At 45.1% G+C, this 20,643-nt stretch overlaps 1 protein-coding gene across 1 annotated transcript in view; it reads left to right on the plus strand.

Moving 5' to 3' along the window:
* The window catches only part of KCNJ5 (potassium inwardly rectifying channel subfamily J member 5), a 34,692-nt gene extending 22,373 nt beyond the window's left edge, over positions 1-12,319 (plus strand). The window contains exon 4 of the mRNA XM_053366956.1: positions 11,402-12,319. Within this exon, the coding sequence (XP_053222931.1) occupies positions 11,402-11,778 (377 nt within the window). The 3' untranslated portion in view covers positions 11,779-12,319. The remainder of the gene's footprint in view (positions 1-11,401) is intronic.
* Positions 12,320-20,643: the final 8,324 nt, after the last annotated feature.

A 20,643-nucleotide genomic window follows, 5' to 3' on the forward strand; every position in this document is an offset into this window, starting at 1 on the left:
GGAAGGGAAAGGGGAATGTTAGCCACTTTGAGACTCCTTAAAGGGAATGAAAGGTGGGATATCAAATCCAAACTCTTCTTCTTCTTCTCTTCTAATGAGAGAGAGAAAGAGAAACCTGAATAATGTGGTGTGCAATCCAACCCTGAAAATTAAGGAAGAGAGTTCCTCAGGATACTATGCTCAGTTCTGGGATTTGTTTTCAGATTTAGGACTAAATTCAGGACAGACAAAATTCTTTTCCTCATTTGTTCCCCAACTTTCTTCATGTCAGCTTCCAGTGTGTGTGTGAGTTTTCATAGAATCATATACCGGTAATTGCAGGGTTGGAAGGGACCCCAAGGGTCATCTAGTCCAACCCCCTGCAATGCAGAAATCCCTGACAGATGACCATCCAACCTCTGCTTGGAAACCTCCACTGAAGAAGAGTCAGCTGCCTTCTGAGGGAGTCCACTCCACTGTCAAACAGCTCTTACTTATTCAGGACAGATAAAAGATAGTACTTCATACAGTGCATAGTTAACATATGGAACTCCCTCCCACAAGAGGCAGTGAGGGCCACTGACGTAGATGACTTTAAAAGAGGATTGGGCAAATTCATGGAGGATAGGACTATTGATGGCAACTAGCCACAATGGATATGTTCTGCCTCTACAGTCGGAGGCATCAGTGCTTCTGAATACCAATTGCTGGAACCACAGGAGAGGAGAGGGCTCTTGTTCTCAAACCCTGCTTGCAAGTTTCCCACAGGCATCTGGCTGGCCATTGGCCTAATCCAGCAGGCTCGTCTTGCATTCGTAGTGAGAGACTGAGGCTATTTGGGAAACATAAAGTCTGAAAAAGCAAGTGGGGCTGCCTCTGCTCTGAAGATGTTCTGCTTTGTTCCAGTTACTTGATGAATGACTTGGCTGATTCAATTAGAGAACATTAGAAAGTACCATTTTGTCACCCTTAAGTCATCATTCCATATGATGAAACAGTCTGCACATCGTCTCAGACTTTCTGGCAGATACTGCCTTCCTGCCAAAACTCCCACCCAATCCAGGGTCTTGTTGACAATTAGCCAGCCGTTATTTTTAGTGATGCTGACAAAATTCACAACTGAAGGACATGAAATATAGGCTTGAAGTGCAGAAATGTTCACTGCCTGGAAATACTCTTATTGCAAAAATTTATCAAGCAGAAATGCAATGAGATCTTAATTAATTGCAGACTACCTTACAGGGTGATATCTTTTTGCAACGGCATTGGTCAACATTCATCAGATGAACCTGATGACACCATGCTCAGAACTGGGTGATGGAGCCTTTCCTTTCAGATGAAAATATTCCCAGTTGCCAAAATTAGCTGGACGTTTTAATTGGCGGGGACAGAGGAGTGGATCCATGATGTTTCTTGCTCCACCTCATGAGCCCTGCTACAAACAGTTTTCCAGAAGTTTCTTGGGAAAATTCTTGCATGTTTAGTAACTCATTTCATTTCTTGTGTGCAGAGCCGGCCTGCCCATGAGGCGGGCTGAGGCAGTTGCCTCAGGCAGTGGAACCCTCTGCCACCGGTAGAGAAGTGGTGGTAGCAGCAGTGGCTTCTGGTGTGATCTTGTGCGCTGCATGAAATCTTGCCAGACCTCACTGAAATTTTGCAAGATCTTGGGTACTCCGCAAGATCTCACGTGAGCTCTGTAAGATCTCACCAGATCCTCCCACTGCCATCATTTCATCGGTGCCACTGTGCAACCCAGAAAAATAGGATTCAGCTAGGGTGGGGTGGGGACACTTCAGGTGGATGGACTTGATACCTTGATTGTGTGCAGGTATGGGTGTGACCAGGTGTGTAGTCATGGGAACCTCCAGGTCCACTCCTGGATTTGGTTTAGGACCTGAGACTCTAAGGCAGTGGGAGACGTAGAACCATTTTCAGCCCCTTGTCAGTTGTTCCTTTCGTTTCCCACACAGCACACCTGTGAGGCGTGGCCTGGAAAAATGGGTGTAGCCTAAGGAGTGTTCTGAGGTCCATATTTCAAAGCCTGTAGGGCCACATTTGACCTCCAGGCCTGAGCTTCCCTTTCTTGCTCTAAGACTCAAAGAGCAGAAGGTAAATCAGGGCCTACAAGTAGATCTCAAGATGTGTTGCTGTAGATAAGGACTTGTCCATGTGAGATGTGCAGAATTAATTGGAAGCTGAGCACCAATTACTTCCCAACATCTGTTTGAAGTGAAAAACAGAGGAACAATATTGACTTTTTCAGAGTCTGAGATCTCAGTCAGATTAATCAGTGCAAATGGGATACGAATGCAAGCCAATTTGGAACTCTTGAGGGGAGGAGAGAGGCAAGCTTATTTGTTTCTGTGCTCAGTGATGACCGTTTGCTTATCACTGTATTAGCAAAGCCTTGGGGTTGCAGCCAATGACTTCCCTACTCAGAAGACAGAAAGCTGGACTAGATGGTCCTTTGGCCTGATCAGGCAGAGCTCTGTGCCCTGCCATGAACTCCCTCGCTGGCCTTTAGGCAAGCTACATTCTCTCTGCCTCGGCCCCTCCCTCAGCTGCAATGCACGGCTAATTATGCTGACCTACTTTGAAGGGTTGCCAGAAGGATTACTGAGATAATGAAGGTGAAATGCATTCAAAACTCTAAAGTGCTATATAAATGTGAACGTGTGTGTGTGTTGAGAAGGAGGCTGGCAGGAAGGTCAATGGCCATACCAATCTATTTTAAGAAATGCCAGGAAGGCTGTTTGTATATTGATCTGGAGTTACCTGGGGGACAGATGAGGCAGGCATAAGTTCAGGTTCTTAATTGCTCCATTGATTACATCCTTTTAGAAAAAGAGGCGGGGGAAGCAGGGAGCATTTTGCTCATAGTGCAACAAGTTCCTGATAAGGGGGATTATGTCAGGAAATCAAGGCATCTGGTCGTGATGTAGGATATGATCTGGACAGGTGTAATAAACTCTGGGTTATGTGGTGTCTCAACCTGGTTTCGAATCTGCACGTGGGGCAAGGACCTGCAGCTAAAAAGTTTGTCGTGTAATTCTAAACCAGTAGGTGCCCTTTTGGTCTCATAATTCTTTCATTTATTTAGGAACATAAATAATAGAAAGATAGAATTGTAGAGTCGGAAGGGACCCCAAGAGTCATCTAGTCCAACCCCCCACAAGGCAGGACTACACAGCTAAAGAATCCCTAACAGATGGCCATCCAACCTCTGCTTAAAAACCTCCAGTGAAGGAGAGTCCACCATCTTCCAAGGGAATCTGTCCCAGCGTCAAGCAGATCTTACTGTCAGAAAGTTCATCCTAACTCTGAGCTGGAATCCCCTGCCTTGTCAACTGAATTCATTGGTTTGGGTTTCCCCTCTGGAACAGGAGAAAACAAGCCTGCTCCATCTTCCCTCAACCATTCCTCATAAGGCTTGGTTTCCAGACCCTGGATCATCCTGGTTGCCCTCCTCTGCACACCTTCCAGCTTGTCAATATCCTCCTTAAATTGTGGTGCTCGGAACTGGACACCAGACTCCAGGTTCCTCTCAATATCAGTGCATTATACAACTCTATTTTTCCTTTATGGAACATTCCACAGAATGGGGAGCCTCTCTCTTCTATCATGGAAATCAAAATGAGCCGAGTACAGACAGTTGCACAGATTTAATTGGTAACGGAGTCCCCAAAAGCTCCTGCTTTCTAACACCCTTTTGATGCAAGAAGTTGAACAATATTGACTTTTTCAGAGGCTGAGGTTTTAGTTAGATTAATTAGTGTAAATGGGGTACTAATTTTTACAACCGTGCAAAATTATATTTCAGAGACTTTGATGCTAATGAAGGACACACACTGCCTAATTAGAGGAGCGATAGTTAGAATATTTATGACTCTTCCACTCGGACAGGATAGCAGTGTCCACAGCGCCATCCCATCAGAGACAAGTCTCTTTGATCATCCACGTACCCTCTATGAGGGGAAATGGATTCCTATTTGAAGGACTAGATAACTTTTCAGCACACTTAAAAAAAATAATTGCACTCAGCGTGTGAGTAGACAGAACTTAGAGTTAATAGAATCATGGAACCAAATGGTTGGAAAGGAGATCGGACCTCAACTTAACCCAATGCAGGATCCACAGTACAGGATGCAACCACAGGAATTTGCTCCACAAGAGGCAGTGGTGGCTATCAACTTGGATGGCTGTAGAAGAGGATTGGAGAAATTCAAGGAAGAGGAGGCTATGCACATAATGCTTCTGAATACCAGTTGCTGGAAGCCACAGGAGGGGAAAGGGCTCTTGTGCTCGGGTCCTGCTCGAGAGTTTACCACACGCATTTGAGTGGCTACTGTGAGAACCTGGACTAGGCGTGGGGTGGTGGCCTTCAAGCCTAGGGGACACATGCCATCTTCCAGGTCTACCTTTCCTTCGGAACTCTTCCCAGGCCACACCTCTCAATTTGCATCCAAAATTTGTCCTTGAACTCTCATCATAAAGAGGGGAGGAAGAAGGTGCATAGAAATTAGGATAATGTGCAAAGGTAAAATGGGCATCCATTGCCCCTCACACTTTTGCTTCTGACTCCACCCACTACTGGCAGAAGGTTGCACAGAGGGGGATGAGGACCTCAGGCTGAAAACTAGGACCAGAGAGAGCTGGATTCAAATTCACACTTAGCTATGGACAGTGGCGTAGCGAGGGTTGCCAGGACTCTGGGCTGTGCAGAGGGGGGCAGTGGGTGGGAGGGAAATGGATGGAGTACACATGCACTTTCCACTGCCTAATGGCATCCGCATCACCCAGAAGAGTCGTCCCATTGTCTGGAAAGGTCACTTCCTGGTTCGCATGGAGAAGCTGTTTTCAAAGGAGCCCAGCAATGGAAGTGTGCAGTTCTATTTAGGCTGCACTGTGTGTTGACGTTTTGTGCCTCTAACAATTTTGTGCTTGGGGCAACTGCCCCTGTGCACCCCCGTGCTACACCACTGGCCATGAAGCTTACTCTGATCTTGGGTGATGAATCAAGGGTGATGATGATCAAGTTATCATCTGCACAGACTTTTCATATATTTGACCCATGAATCTTTCACTCCGTGTGGTTTTAAACTTTTGGTGTCATGTCAGCATAGCACATACATGTGTCTCTCTGCATTGCTCCCAGAGCGTTCCTGCAGATGGAAACTGCACATCAGACCTCTCCAGTCCACTGCTGTGTGGGTTTTGAAAAAAGGGGTGGGGAGAAAAGTCCCAAATACGGTGGTTGCACTGCAGGCAAAAGGCAAAGTGACTGTTCCCGTCTGTCCTCAGTGAAGCCCAGCACTTCTCTTTTAGCACCGCCTCTCTCTGCCTCCGTTTTGTTTGGGAAAACAATTAACTGGGAAAATAAGAAATGCTTTGAGGAGCTCAGGCTGGAGAGAGTCGGCAGCTTCCAAAGCCGGGGCCTTAATGAAATCTGGAGCAGGCAAGGACACGTCTGTGCTGCTTTTGGAGGGACGTCGGGGTTGCCAGGCGCCACGTCCCTGTGCGATTAACTCTGATGCACATGTGCTAAAAAGGAATATCTGAATGACATTATGGAGCAATTACAACTGCTTCAATTGTGCTGGCTCCGGGTGTCCCCCTGGGGTTACAAGGAAGCAGGCTTTGGCAGAAAGGCAGCGTTCAGGGCAGTGAAAGCTCTCCATTGTTCCCATCGTGAATGAAGGCTTACGGACACTGATTTGGCTGTGGAATTCCAAATCAGAATAAGTATCTCCCTTTGGGGCAAGAGCTGTTCCAAGAACTGGCTGGAAGGCAGGCAGGAATGCCTGAGGGTGCTGAAGAACTTGGGAAGTCTCTTTTGCTTTTCTCCTCCATGATTTTATCTCAGGGTCAAGCAGCCACACCAAGACCACAGGTACAGCAACTAGAAAGCTGCCTTATATCCAGTTATGCCCTTGAGCTCAGTGTCGCCCATACTCACCTGTCAGTGGCTCTCTAGGGTCTCAGGCAGGAAGTCTAGTCCCAGACCCACCTGGACATGCCAGGGGTTGAAACTGGGACCTTCTGTGCGCAAAGGAGATGCTCTGCCACTGAGCTATAGCCTTTCACTGCCTACCGTGGAATAGAAAGGCCCAGGCATGTAGGTATGGTGTCAACAGGCCAGCCCTACCATTAGGCAGAGTGAGGCCACTGCCTCGGGTGACAGGTGGAGGGGCACAGAAATAAGGAGCTGCCTAATGCTGGGTCAGAGCATTGGTCCTTCTTGATTGATTTGATCTATTGTATTTCTATTCCGTTTTGCCTTCGAATGAATCCCATAAAAAACAGTGATACCAACAATGGGGGAATAATGGTTGTTAAAATTTAGCTGGATTTAGCCGAGATGGCGAAGTTGGCATGTTTGATCAGAGAATAGTCATTGTCAATATTTACTAAAGATTGAAAACCTCTTATAGACTTTTTGCATGAAAAAGAAAAGGAACTTACGGTATTTGGATTTCAGGATTGAAGGTAATATTGGTTTATAGAAAGTCGCTTTGTTGGGTGTTACCTTGGAGGGGATGTGCTGAACAATTTTCTATTTTTAGCTGACAGATGAAGAATCAGAAGTTCTCTTTTTATTCTTTTATCCTTTATCCTTTATCCATTCTTCTTTTTCTTCTTCTTTGCCTTCTCTTCTTCACTGTTTTTTATTTAGGTTAGTTTTTTTAGCCTTGACAAAAATATATTTGATAGTAATCTTTGTATTCTTTCTCAGATTTCAATAAAATCTATTTTTAAAAAATAATAACAAAACAATTACGGTCTCTAAAACACTATTAGCAAACAAGCAACTAAAAAAAAATTAAGCTAAACACTATTATGTTGATACACACACTCTCCCCCTCCACCGCCCAATGACTCATAATCTTTTACTCTGTTCAGCCTGTTCAGTTCATTAAAACACACAAACACATCTGCTGCACAAGGAGGGCCCTGCTCTAATATAAATACCAACAGCAGAGGTGTACTTTAACTTATTAGTTATTAAGTTGAACCTGTGCCCCATCCTCCCAACAGGTGATATTTGAGGTAGTCAGCAAGAGCAGCACAAATACAGAAGAAATGCAACAACCTCCTTCTCCTTGGGCTTCCTCAGCTGCTGCCCACGGGGCCTCTTCTGCTGTTGCTGCTGTTGCCAATAGCAATGCATGTCCGGCGGGCGGCAGCTGCAGAAGCTCAGGCTCGATGACCTGGGTCAACACTAAGAGATCTGGTGCCAGGCAGAGAAGAAGACTGGCAGTGGCACTCCAGAGTGTTAGAAAAGGAACTTTCTCCCAGCTCTACCTGGAGACGACGGGGATTGAACTTGTGACCTTCTGCATGCAAATATAAATATACCCACAACATAACTGGCTGTGTTTAACTATATAAATTATTTATACATCATATAAACATAACTCTTTTCACATTATCTAATTGAGTAGAAGCAATTAATGACCAACATTCAGAACAGGAAATATAAATAGATCAGTTCTTATATACGTAATGTCCAAATAGAAGCTTTTGTGTTCCACGTATGTACAAATGAATCAGTTTTCTAAAACATACTGTCCAAATAAAAGCTTTTCATGTTCCACGTATGTCTTAGCAAATACCAGTGTCAAACATAACAACTTTAAGGAGCAGTACTTGCAAAAGATGAACTTTTCTTTGTAATGTTCCACATCTGCCTTTGCAGATGTTGGTTGTTGTATGCAGCTGCTGTATGCAGGTATCAGACGAAGGATACGAAAGATCTTAACATGTGCCTTTGCAAGATATAGTTGTTGTATGCCAGTGTCAGACGAAAAAACTTAAACGTGACAAGGATTCCCGGAATAATACCTTGTTTCGCCCTGCCGGGCTTCGTCAGCCGAGCATACTCATTTTTTGTGTATCAGAGACATGGAACGTGTGACATGGTGGATACCAAAGCAGATGCTCTAGCACTGAGATATGAATATATGGGCGTAAGTCGAGACATCTGGATGAGGCCCAAAGGGGCCCATGTTTTGCAGCATCTTGTTCTCCCAGTGGCCACCCGGGTTCCTGTGGGAAGCCCACAAGCAGGATCAGAGTGCAAGAGCAACACCATACCTTCCAACATTTATCTGATGAAAATAGGGATGTCCTATTTTATAATAATAATAATAATAATAATAATAATAATAATAATAATACCCCACCCATCTGACTGGGTTGCCCCAGACACTCTGAACGGCTTCCAACATACAAAAAATCATAATAAAACATGGTGTGACTTTCCTTTTGTATTTCCATTATCAAAGAATTGTGATCCGAAATGTCCTGGGATTAATTTCTATTTTTTTTTACTTGAGGTTCCAACTCTTTGGAAAACTATAAAGAGTCGATTCTTGAACTGCTGTTATTAACATAAGAAAAATAAGTGAACTGCTTATCAAACAAATGTCTTACTCTCCATATATCTATCAAATTTAAAGTTTGAGCCAATTCAAAGAAAGTCTTTGCTAATCTGCCTTCTTTCGTACCTTTTTTTAAGCTGATCTGTCTTTTTCTAATGATGGAACTCCATTTAAGTCTCCCATTAAAATCATCGTTTGGTCCGAGTATTTAAGTAATTCTGTTTCCATTTTTTTGAAAAAACCTGCTTTTTTCTCATTGGGGGCATATATTCCCACCAACATCACTTTCTCTCCTTGAATTTTTATTTGTATTCTTCAGGTGTGTAGTTACTTATCTCCTTAGCCCAGGGTCATATACAGTGGTACCTCGGGTTACATACGCTTCAGGTTACATACCTGCTTACATACTTCAGGTTACAGACTCTGCTAACCCAGATATAGTACCTCGGGTTAAGAACTTTGCTTCAGGATGAGAACAGAAATTGTGCTCCGGTGGTGCGGCGGCAGCAGGAGGCCCCATTAGCTAAAGTGGTGCTTCAGGTTAAGAACAGTTTCAGGTAAAGAACGGACCTCCAGAACGAATTAAGTACTTAACCCGAGGTACCACTGTATTCCAGGGACAGTCCTGGATTTACAGAAGCCATCCCAGTTTCTGATTTGATCCCAGAATGTCCCGGTTTTCCTTAGGACCTCCCTATTTTCATCGCAGAAATGTTGAAAGGTATGGAGTTGCAGTGGTACCCGAGGTACCACTGTATAGGGACACTTGGAGGCAACACTCTCCCCTCCTACAAAAAGATAACACAAGGAAATCAAGAAGAAATTACAGCAGTATGTTAAACCCTGCAAAAGTTAAAATACTAAAACAGCTTAGAATTCCCTCAACTTCCTGTCTAGGCTTGGCTAAATAAGGATGTTTTTAGCAGGCACCAAAAACCTCATACCATTTATGCCATCATCACCCTGGTTGTGCCAGAATGCGGATGCTTCCGTGACCTACTTATTAGGAGAAGAACCTCGAATACCAGCCCAACCTCCTGCTTCCTGAGCAGGGCCCACTCGCCTGCTTCAGAACATCCTGGGCTTCCTTCCCTCCTCTAGTACATTCTTTTTTTCAAAGCAGCCTCTGCACTTCCTGGTTCCTGAGCTTGCTGAGAGCCAGAATGCCGTGACTAACACTGTTCGTGCCCAGAAGTCTGCTGTAACAGAAGCCTCCTCTGCCAGCCTGCAGAAAAGCGGTCCAGCTCCGCATCAGACAGGGAGCCGCATCCTTCCTTTTCTCTCTTCCCCAGCATGTTCTCTAGAAGTGGCTTCATTTGCTGAATATATGCTTATTACATTGCTACCCGACTTTTTCTTCAGAGTGAGCCTGCACACACTGGTTTACCTGCCCGTGAGATCACCTTACCCCATATATGCCCACTCAACCACTTTGATTGGAGGAAATGGCACTGTTACAGGTGCCACAGAACCTCCGCTCCAGAGATCATGTAAGAACTCAATATTTCAGTATGCCGGCAGCTACACTTTGGAACTCCCTGCCACTTGAAATCATGGTGCTCTTTTCAGCACCTGCTAAAAACCTTTTTATTTGCTTAAATAATGTTCAAAATCCAATGCGAGTTTTGACCTATATTTTTGGTCTATTGTTATTTGAACTTTGTGAAAGTTTTAAGTTATCGTTAATCTTTCTTATTGGTAATTTTATTGTTCCATCCTTTTTTGTAAACCACTTTGGGGGGGGATGTTGTGTTTTTGTTTTTTTTACAATCAAGCAGTGGATAAATGTTATGAAATAAGTAAGATAAATAATATATACGACCCAATCCTGAATCTGAATTGGGCCAATTGGGGCTTTGGCTGAGTCAGGTTGAGGCAATCCTGGATCGCTCTGGGTTGGGTTGGATTGGGGGCCCTGGAGCAATCCGGGGCAGTCAGGTAGTGAGGGCACAGGGTGGAGAGAAAGAGAGTCAGGCAGCCTCTGTGAGCAACATTGGGCTCTTTGCAAAAGGGCTTTTAAACAGCTCTGCACTGTGCTTTGGCTGCAATCCCTTCACTCTGCCCCTGACCAAGGCTACCCCAATCCATGGTGCTGTTTGAGGCAAGCCAAGGGGGTGCTCCCTGTCATTCCATGTAGAGAAGCCAACCAACCTGGTATAATAATAATAATAATAATAATAATAATAATAATAATAATAATACTTTGCTATTTATACCCTGCCCATCTGGCTGGGTTTCCCCAGCCACTCTGGGCAGCTTCCAACAAAAAATTTAAAGTACTGTATGTTAAAACACCAGTCATTAAAAACTTCCCTAAACACGGATTAATCTTGCTTCTATGTTGGTGATGAGATAATGTCCTATGACCTCCTGAGGACAGGTGGCAAGCTTAGGGTGTCTAAGGCAGGCCACATGGCATCCATGTGACTGCCACCCAACATATCTGCCGCCTGAAGCTGTTACCTCACCAAAGAGAACGATAGGGACCCCAACCCTCATGAAGTAGTCACAGAAAATATATGTGTTTGTCCAGTGAGAAAACAGCTAGCGCACTTAGTAGAGAGAAACCAAGGGAGAGATCCTGAGGTTTTGCAGCAAAGCTGCAGGAGGAGCCTTGGCCATTTAAGTCCTTTGTTGTGTCCAAATCATCATATGCTATTAAAACGATCTTCTTCTGCAATCAAATGTCCTGCTTTTGCTTGCCAAGAGGCATGGTCAGTTCATTGATGCTTGTGCTTTTTGTTGAAACATTGGGAACCTTTAAAAATATAAAATACTACTACTACTAATAAGGCTTGTTAAGCAAATCCTTTTTCCATGTCCTGAAGCAATCAGGTATGGAACGACCATGAACTGCTTTTAAACTTTTTTAGAATGGGAGGGAAGTTTAGAAAAGGAGGGAAGTGTGAGCATCTAAGGCGGCTTAACATTAAATCCCTTCTTGTTCCTTCACCGAATCCCCATCTCTCTCTCTCTCTCTCTCTCTCTCTCTCTCTCTCTCTCTGTCTCTCTCTCGTCTCTCGTCTCTCCCCTTCCTCCAGGAATGACTTGCCAGGCTCGGAGCTCCTACATGGACAAGGAAGTGCTGTGGGGCCACCGCTTCACTCCCGTTCTGACCCTGGAGAAGGACTTTTACGAGGTTGACTACAACTCCTTCCACAGCACCTACGAAACCAACACGCCAGAGTGCTGTGCCAAAGAGCTGGCAGAGTCGTTCCGCGAGGGGCACCTGCTGAGCCACCTGTCCAGTGCCAACCTCTTGGGGGGAGAGGAGTCGGAGAAGTCGAAAGAGGAAGAGGGGGAGGAAGAGGGGGTCGTCCAGGAGAAGGATGGGAGCAAAGAGGAAGGCCAGGAGCCGGCTGAGTTGAATGGAGCCAACGGAATGGCAGGGGAGCCGAAGGACAGCATGTCCTTATAACACAGATTTGGGTCGAACTATTGAAAATTCAGGTGCATCTACCAGGGAAGGGGCCCAAGGAGAGCTGGGAAGGTGGACTTAAGACTAGAGGACCATGCTCTCATTTCCAGTTGTGTGACTGAACTCAGACGGGCCTGAACATCTGTTTGGGCTTCTCCCCTCTTTCCTGCAAAATGCAATTACTACAGGGACTTACTCACCACTTTGAGATCCATGGACACCAACAAATGTTCTAGATGAGAAGTATTATGATTGTGATGACCTTAACTAATAGTGACGTTTCACAAGTGTGTGCTTTGAATGCCTCCCTTCTGGCAGAGGGAGGGCATGTATTGTGGGGGGGACACCCTCTTTGGGGAATGGAATGTAACTGCAAATCTTCTCCTTCATTAATTTGGTGGATTGTAGACACTAATTTGCTGAATAAAAAGAGAGGAATGGAGTGTGCGGGGGGTAGAGATGCCTTCTAGAGACAGCCAATGCGTGACTTTCCTTTTGAACTGATTCATGAGGTACATAATTAAACTGTGATGGCTATCAACTTGAATGGTTTATAAAAGAGGATTGGACGATTTCATGGAGGAGAGGAATATTGATGGCTACTCAGCACCATGGCTTCACTCTTGGTGGCTACCTTCCGAGAGAGTCCTTTCACCGTTGAACAGCTCTTGCTATCAGAAAGTTCTTCCTAATATTGAGTTGGAATCTCCTTTCTTGTCATTTGAAGTCCTTGGTTCGGGTCCTCCCATCTGGAGCAGCAGAAAACAAGCTTGCTCCATCTTCCATTGGACAGCTGTATCATCCCTGAGCCAGGTGACATTAACAGTCCAAGCAAGACACTGTTGACACCATCTGAGTACTTTAACCCCCTTTTTTCCTTTAAATGTCACAATGTATTAATGCGATTTCACTTCATTTAGAACTTTCTCACACCAATCCAAGGAGCGCCAAACAGTGACCTGCCAAACATGGTTAGCCTCAATATTTCCTCTCCGAAAACTGCTGCCAAGCTTGTTTTCACTTGTCCAGAAGGGAAAGAATCAAATCCTGCAATTGCCCAGATTGCAACTTGTTTGTTCAGGCTTTTCTTTCCCATTCTTCCTCTGTGGTTGCCCCCTCTTCATATTGTTAATGGTCTTCTGCTGTCCAGCTCTTTGAAATCCAAGCAAAAGTAATGTTACACATAGTCATACAAATGGGATTCACAGGGTGAGGAATACATTTATGGTCAGAGAGGTGTCTTGCAAAATCTATTCTCTAGTGATCTGCTATTCTCTTCCTTCTTGAAACCTATTCCTCTGTGCAACAGAAAAAAACTGTGACCATACAGGGCACGCAGGCCAGGGAATTTTTATTCAGAAGTAAGCCCTGTGGAGTTCACAAAGGCTTATCTGCTGGTAAGTGTGCCCAGGATGGCATGAGGGAGGGAGGTTGGTGCTGAATTCTACACTCTGGCTTACACACATTTAAAGGAGCATATGGGAAGTGTGTGTGTGTGTGTGTGTGTGTGTGTGAGAGAGAGAGAGAGAGAGAAAGGGGGAGTTTAAAGGGTAACAGGAATTATGACCAGTATGAATCAGTGTGGCCACAGCTTAAGATGGTTATTGACAAGCTGAAAGGTGTGCAGGGGAAGGTGACCAAGATGATCAAGGACCTGGAGACCCAAGCATTATGAAGAACGCTTGAGGTAGTTGGGTGTGCTTAATCCAGAGAAGACTGAGAGATGATAGGACAGCCATCTTCAAATAACTGAAGGGCTATCACATGGAAGACGGTGCAAGCTTGTTTTCTCCTGCTCCAGAGCATAGGACCCGGAACAATGGATTCCGGTAGCAAGAAAGGAGATTCTGGTGAAACATTAGAAGAAGAGGAGGAGGAGGAGTTTGGATTTGATATCCTGCCTTATCACTACCCTAAGGAGTCTCACAGTGGCTAACATTCTCCTTTCCCTTCCTCCCCCACAACAAACACTCTGTGAGGTGAGTGGGGCTGAGAGACTTCAGAGAAGTGTGACTGGCCCAAGGTCACCCAGCAGCTGCATGTGGAGGAGCGGGGAATCGAACCCGGTTCACCAGATTATGAGTCCACTGCTCTTAACCACTACACCACACTGGCTCTGAAGGGACCCAGAGGGTCGTCTAGTCCAAGACCCTGCAATGCAGCCACCCCGGGGTGGGCTCGAACCACCAACCTTCTGGTTAACAGCCAGACGCACTGAGCCATTATGTCTCAAGTAAGACCAGTATTATTACCCCCATATTGTGTGATGTGCTGAGAGTTGGTGGTTTCCCTTAAGCCACTGAGTAAGTAAAATTTGAACCCAGGAGTCTCCTAGCTTGCATTCTGAGGTTGCAGGTTCAATCCCCATATAGGGTTAGCTGCATATTCCTTTATTGTTGGACTAGATGAGACTCAGGGTCCCTTCAAACTCTACAGTTCTATGATTCTTGGCCACTAAAGATCAATATCACTAACTTCTGGCATAGCAATTAGAGTAGACTAATGAGGGGGCCATATTCACACCCAGCCATAAAGTTCTCTGGGAGACCTGAGGCCAGCCTAACTCTCTCAGCCTAACCTCCTTTGCAGGGCTGTTGTGAGGACATAATGGGAGGGGGTGATTCTGCATTCCCTGAGCTTCTATGAGAAACAGAAGGATAAAAACACAATAAATCCCTCTACTTGAGTGCTGAACAACAGTGGCCACAGAGTACCAAGTCATGGGAGGAAGGGTTAAGAGGAGGCAGAATGAAATGGAGTATCTTGAAGCAGAGCACTGACCAGGAACACCCCCACACTGCAACATTTTGTTGCAGCTTCCTCTTCTTAAATAACCCCCAAGAAGCTCTGTTCTCATTGGGATGCCCTTCTCCTAAACATACAACACTTTTGAACAAGAGACCTTTTTTCCAGAAATACTTGGCAGGGATAAGTCTCCAGTGCCGGGTGGTGTGGTGTTCAAACAAGCCCATTCCATCCACCACTGGGTGTTATATCAGAACCACGTTTTTAAAAATCCCATTGCCAAACCCCAGGTGTTTCTGGAATGAGTTAAAAAGATCTGCCAAAAAACAAATAAATCACAGCAGCCTCCTGCTCCTTCTCTGAGCTCTCAGGGGTACAGGACTTGTGCGTTTAGAGACATTTCCAGGGAATTTGAGCTTGCACAGAAATGTCCTAATTGGCAAAGCACTGGTTCGTTGCTTCCAGTTTCCAAGAGCATCTGAACCGCTGTGGGAATGGGAGTGAAAGGAGGTCAGTGATGGGGCCTCCGCCCTGACAAATAAATCTTGAACCTTCCCCCCCCCTTGGAAAGGGGTGTTCATGGCACAGTTTGCATTGTTCTCCTCCTACTTAAGAGGCTTGGTGAAACCACCAGAGGGACGTATGGCTCTTATGGCAATGGGAACAAACCAAAGCTGGATTTTATATATTGGGGTGGGGCATTGAGACCTAAATCTGGGTGAAAGACAAAAGGAAGCTTCCTCTGCTTTCAAAATAACTTTCTGGGGAAATGTTGGCTTCACACACACACACACACACACACACACACCCAAGCCCAGAAGCTCTTGCGGAATAATGGAGTGTGAAACAAAAGCCAGCCTCTGCCAGGCAAGAGGGAATTTGCAGCTATGGGAAGGCACAGCTAAGCGCTGCAAGAAAGACAGGCTTGTCTGCACAAGAAGAAAAACAAAAATGCCCCAGTGGTTCCGGGAGGCAGGTGGGCTTACTGTGTGACCCCAGGGAAGAAGGCTTTGGAGGCAGCACCACCAGGCAGTAATGGGGAGGCCTGGTAACAGCAGAAGAGGCTGCTGGATCAGACCCAAGAGGACCCATTTAGTCACCATACCCTCAACATTCCTCAGATGAAAAAAGGGACATTTTGCACTCCCCCCACTGACCCTCCTCAACCCCTTATTTTTTGTCACACCCCTCCCCAGCAGAGCATTTCCTATCACCAACAGACCACAGCACACACACCCTCCACCGTCCTGAGAAAGCCTCTTAATTCCAATTTTATTTTATTTTATCCTTCCCTCTGCCCGCCCCTCAGAGCCGGCGTGTCGCACAGGGTTGGGCCTTGGTGGCAGAAGCCTCTCCTCCTCCTTGCCTGGTCTCCAGAAGCCACTACAAGCTGCCCAAGGGAGGAGAGGCCACAGGATGCTCCTTTGCAGCAGCCACTGTGGCAGTGGAAGGGAACATAGGGGCATTCCAGAATCAAATCAGAAGCCGGGATGGCTTTCACAATTCTACAGATCTGTCCCCAGAAAACAGGGACACTTGGAGGGTATGCTAGCCTAGAGCAGAGATGGGGACTCTGTGACTCTTCAGACATTTCTGGACTGCAACTCCCATCAGCCCCAGTCAACACAGCTGATAGTCAGGGATGATGGGAGCTGTAGTCCAACAACATCTGGAGAGCCACAGGTTCACCACTCCATTCATACTTTAGGGTTAGGAAGAGGAAGACAGGGAGCTGGGGGCAGCGACATGCACTTTCCTCCCCCCCCCAGCACCCAGAACAGTTGATCAAAATATCATGCATTTGCCAAGAATAGGGGAAACATTTGTGTCATGCAGTTGTCACCTTGGTGAGAGAACAATGCTAATTCGGCTGGTGCCTTTGGTTCTTGAGCATGATCTGTAAGGCTCTAGCCTATTTAGCAATTTCTGAAGTCTGTTCAGGATGGAGAGGATCTAACAACTTGTTCCAGAGACAAGCTCTGCCATTGAATTCTCCCAGCCCACGTACCTCAGAGTTCCTTACTGCCCATTTACTACTGAGCACTTTTCTTACCAACGGGAAGACTGAACCACTGAACAGCGAGGAATGGAGAGAAGACATTTGCACTGAAATAATTGATACCTTACGATAAGCTTCAGATGCTACATGGCTGGCTGTGTCAGCTACAACGATGTGGCAAACAGGCACATTGCCAGAACAGAACAAATAACACCAGCCATTGTCGGTGGTTGTGAGGCTTTCTTCATTAAGGCGGAGATAAATTTGACAAGCTGTGAATAACATTGCCTCCACTTTGGGACAGCAAGGCCGTACCAAGGATGAACTAGCACTGCTACAGGCGCCAAATAATACCCGTTCTGTACTTGTAAGAACGAGGAATTTGCTACCTACTGTCTTCCACTGATCTAAAAGGAAGGAAGGAAGGAAGCAGCCTTGTAAGCATATCTGCAAATCGACGGGTGCTGATGGACAGCACTTTTGCAGCTCTTTTGCACAGGAACCCTAGTTCTGTCTAATTGTGCCGTGTGCCACTTTTGATGCAAAGATGGATGGCAGGCAGGGCTCTGCAGCAGAAGAAGGAACTTTTAAATAATTGCAAGGCAAAAAACACAGGTTAATAAGCAGAAGAGAAAAGGGCCTCTGACTGGGCTGGATGCCCGAGCAGTTGATAAAGAAGCATGAAGCCAAACAAAGGATCTCCCCCCTCACCATAACAGCTCTGTGGTGTTCATTTAATTAAGCCGTGTGTGTCTACCCAAAGAGAAAACAGCAAAGTCCAGGTCAGGGTCAGGAACAAAGGACACTTTAATTACTGGCAGTGCATTAGGTTAGTATTGAATGTTGCAGAGTCCTGTTTGAATGGGAAAGAAACCATTTCAGCTGCAACTGAATAATAAAAAAGGAAACAAACTGTTCTGTTCTGCATACTGGAGACCTGTCCACATTTCAGGGTCTTATGAGCTCATCTCCAGCATGTTGACGGGCTGAGAGTGAATGCAGGAGCTATTTGGATGTTCCTGTTTGCGTCTTCCACATAATGCCCAAATGGGGAACTTCTATCTTTCCTTCACTGCCAGTCGTTGGTGCTATGTGATGCCCCATGCTTCTCAGACACTTGCATTCAAATCCTGGCTTAGCAATGAATCCATGAAGTGCTACTCATGCCTTGCATTTTTGTAAAGTGGGGCTGTGACAAACAGATGCATCATTACCACAAACTCCCCAGGGAGCTGTGATTGGCTTCACCTCCCTGCTGAGCATCTGTTTAGTGGCAAACGTGGGTTTCCCTCTCCATGATACATGAGAGTGGCCCCCAGTGGCCTTTGATCTAGCACTGGGTGGCCTTTGATCAAGACACTCTCATTTATAAAGTTGCAATAAATCATCGCCATCATCATATCCAGACTGCTCACTTCCACAGATTCTGCTGGCCAATTACTCAACAAGCCATTTAATTGTGATACATTGACTCCACCTTTCCTGTAGCTAAATTAATGAAAAAGAAATTTAACTTTACATTTGCATATAACTCGCTCTCAGATGTTTTGCATTTGAAGGTAAAGACACTACAGCTGCTCTTCTGTTTTAAAAAGTCACAGTGTTCTGTTAAGGTCAATGTACCATAAACTTGGCTCTTCCTGATGGAGTTTAATTTTTGAAGCTGTTGTTCACAGATGTTTGAGTAAGCCTTTTCATCTGCAAAGCATTCATGCAATGCACTGAATAAAGAGAATTTGGGCCTTGGAATGCATCAGAGTTAATCAGCATCACCACAACATACAATATTATAAACTACGTAAGGTAAGAATTCGCATCTGTTATGATTTGCTTGTTTGAAACCACCCCCACATCAAAAAAATCATCCTACAGATGGAAAGGGAATGTGCCAGGCAGAAAGCTAAACCAGACGATTTCTCTTTGACACCTTAAGTTGTAAAGAGATACCAGTGTGGAGACACTTATAAACCTGCAGTTCTTGGCATGTGTGTAGTTGTGGTAGAGTCCCAAGAGAAGAGAGTGCCGCAGCAGAAACTGTGATAGGAATCAGCTTTGAATTTCACCCCCTGAGGGCGCATCAAACATTGCATGATAACTCTGCAGACCAAAATTTTGAACCAAGTAGTATTGCTGACCAGAGTGAGGTCTTGTCAACATACAACACCTGTGTTCAGAGATCTGCACTTCCTGCTGTTTTGCTATCAGGACAAGTTCAAGGTATAGTACTAGTTTATAATGTCCTTAACATCTTGGGACCAGTTTACCTGCAATATCGCCTTACCCAATATGTGCCCACCCAACTGCTTTGGTCAGTGGAGCTGGCACTACTGCAGGAGGCACAAAATACCTGTTCCACATTTGTAACAACCTGATCTCTTAATGTGGCAGCACCTACATGTCAGAACTCCCTGCCTACTGATATAAAACAAGAGCCTTCACTGTACTCTTTTGGGCAGCTGCTAAAAATATCCTTGTTCAGACAAGCCTGCCCAGAGGCTTAGAACAGGAGTAGGCAACCTAAGGTCCAGGGGCTGGATGCGGCCCAATCACCTTCTCAATCTGGCCTGTGGACAGTCCGGGAATCAGCGTGTTTTTACATGAGTAGAATGTGTCCTTTTATTTAAAATGCATCTCTGGGTTATTTGTGGGGCATAGGAATTCATTCATATTTCCCCCCAAAAAATATAGTCCCACCTACCACATGGTCTGAGGGACAGTAGACCGGCCCACAGCTGAAAAAGGTTGCTGACCCCTGGTTTAGAAGGTTGGTGTGAGTTTTAACCTGTTTTAGTATTTAGCTTACTGCATGTTTTAAACTATTGCTGTAATTTTTTTCCTTGGTTTTCTTGCTTTATCTTTTTGTGAGCTGCTTTGAGGGTGTGTGTTTTTACATTCGAGTAGTGTACAAATTTTTTTAATGAAGTGAATTTGACACAGACATGTATATAGGAAAGACTGTGGCTCCATGGGAGAGCAGCTGCTTGGCTTGCAGAAGGTTCCCAATTTGATCCCTGGAACCTCCAGAGAGAGCTAGGAAATTCTCCCTGCCCAGACTCTGAAGAGCTTCTGTCAGTCATTGTTGAATCCTGGAAATACTAAGCCAGATGGATGATCTAAGAAGAACATAGAATTGGTATTCATATACAAGCAACCATGTATATCCTAACCAGTTAAATATTCTCAAATTTCCTGACCAGATATTTTTTTTTTAAGCAGGTGTTTTTAAAGGCAAGATGTATTACTTAAGGGCATAATGCCACACTTTATTATTATTATTATTCAAGGGATGATTTCTGTATCCATGGAAACTTGGGCAGGAGCAGCCTTTGCATGATGTATCAGTTGCTAATAAGGAATATATTCCTATTTCCAGGAAACGACTGCATAAGATATTTCCAGGCAGGACCTTTGTGGCAAGCTTTAAAATTACCATAATGACCACTTATCTGCCAACAGACATATAGAAATTTACCTGCAGCAGGTAGTTTATTGGATGGATGGATGGATGGATGGATGGATGGATGGATGGATGGATCGATCCATCCATCCATCCATCCATCCATCCATCCATCCATCCATCCATCAATCCAGACAACTGGTAAGCCATATACCAGTTTGCCAGAAATGTAAAGCCAAGCCCCATGATCCCAACATTTGCTCATTTCATCTCAGTCTCAATCGCCTGTTTCATTGCAGCCAGACTCCTGCTTTTCAGCACCAAGGACAGGGGTCATTCAAGCTAATTCACTTCATATCCTAGAGTGCACAGGAATTTGCAGTTACTAGATATCAAGTCCCATTGAACACAGTAGGGTGTACTTCTGAGTAAACCACAGTAGGGTTTGAGTCCCACGTTGGGCAAAATATTCCTGCATGGAAGGGAAATTGAACTAGATGACCCTTGTGGTCCCTTCTAACTCTACAAATTCTATGATTCTATATAACCAGTAAGGGTGTGAATTGCCCCCCCCCCCAATTACGAATTGAACTGGGGAAAGTCATTTCCAAGTCAAATCATAGCATTAATAAGCCTTTTCAGGGTAGATCAGGGACTCCCCAAGCTTCTGAGTAGCTCTGTGGCTTTGGCAGTCCATTTCAATCAATTATTCTTTTGCAAAATG

Source organism: Podarcis raffonei, chromosome 15 (genome assembly GCF_027172205.1).
Source record: "Podarcis raffonei isolate rPodRaf1 chromosome 15, rPodRaf1.pri, whole genome shotgun sequence".
In the NCBI taxonomy this organism is placed as follows: Eukaryota; Metazoa; Chordata; class Lepidosauria; order Squamata; family Lacertidae; genus Podarcis; species Podarcis raffonei.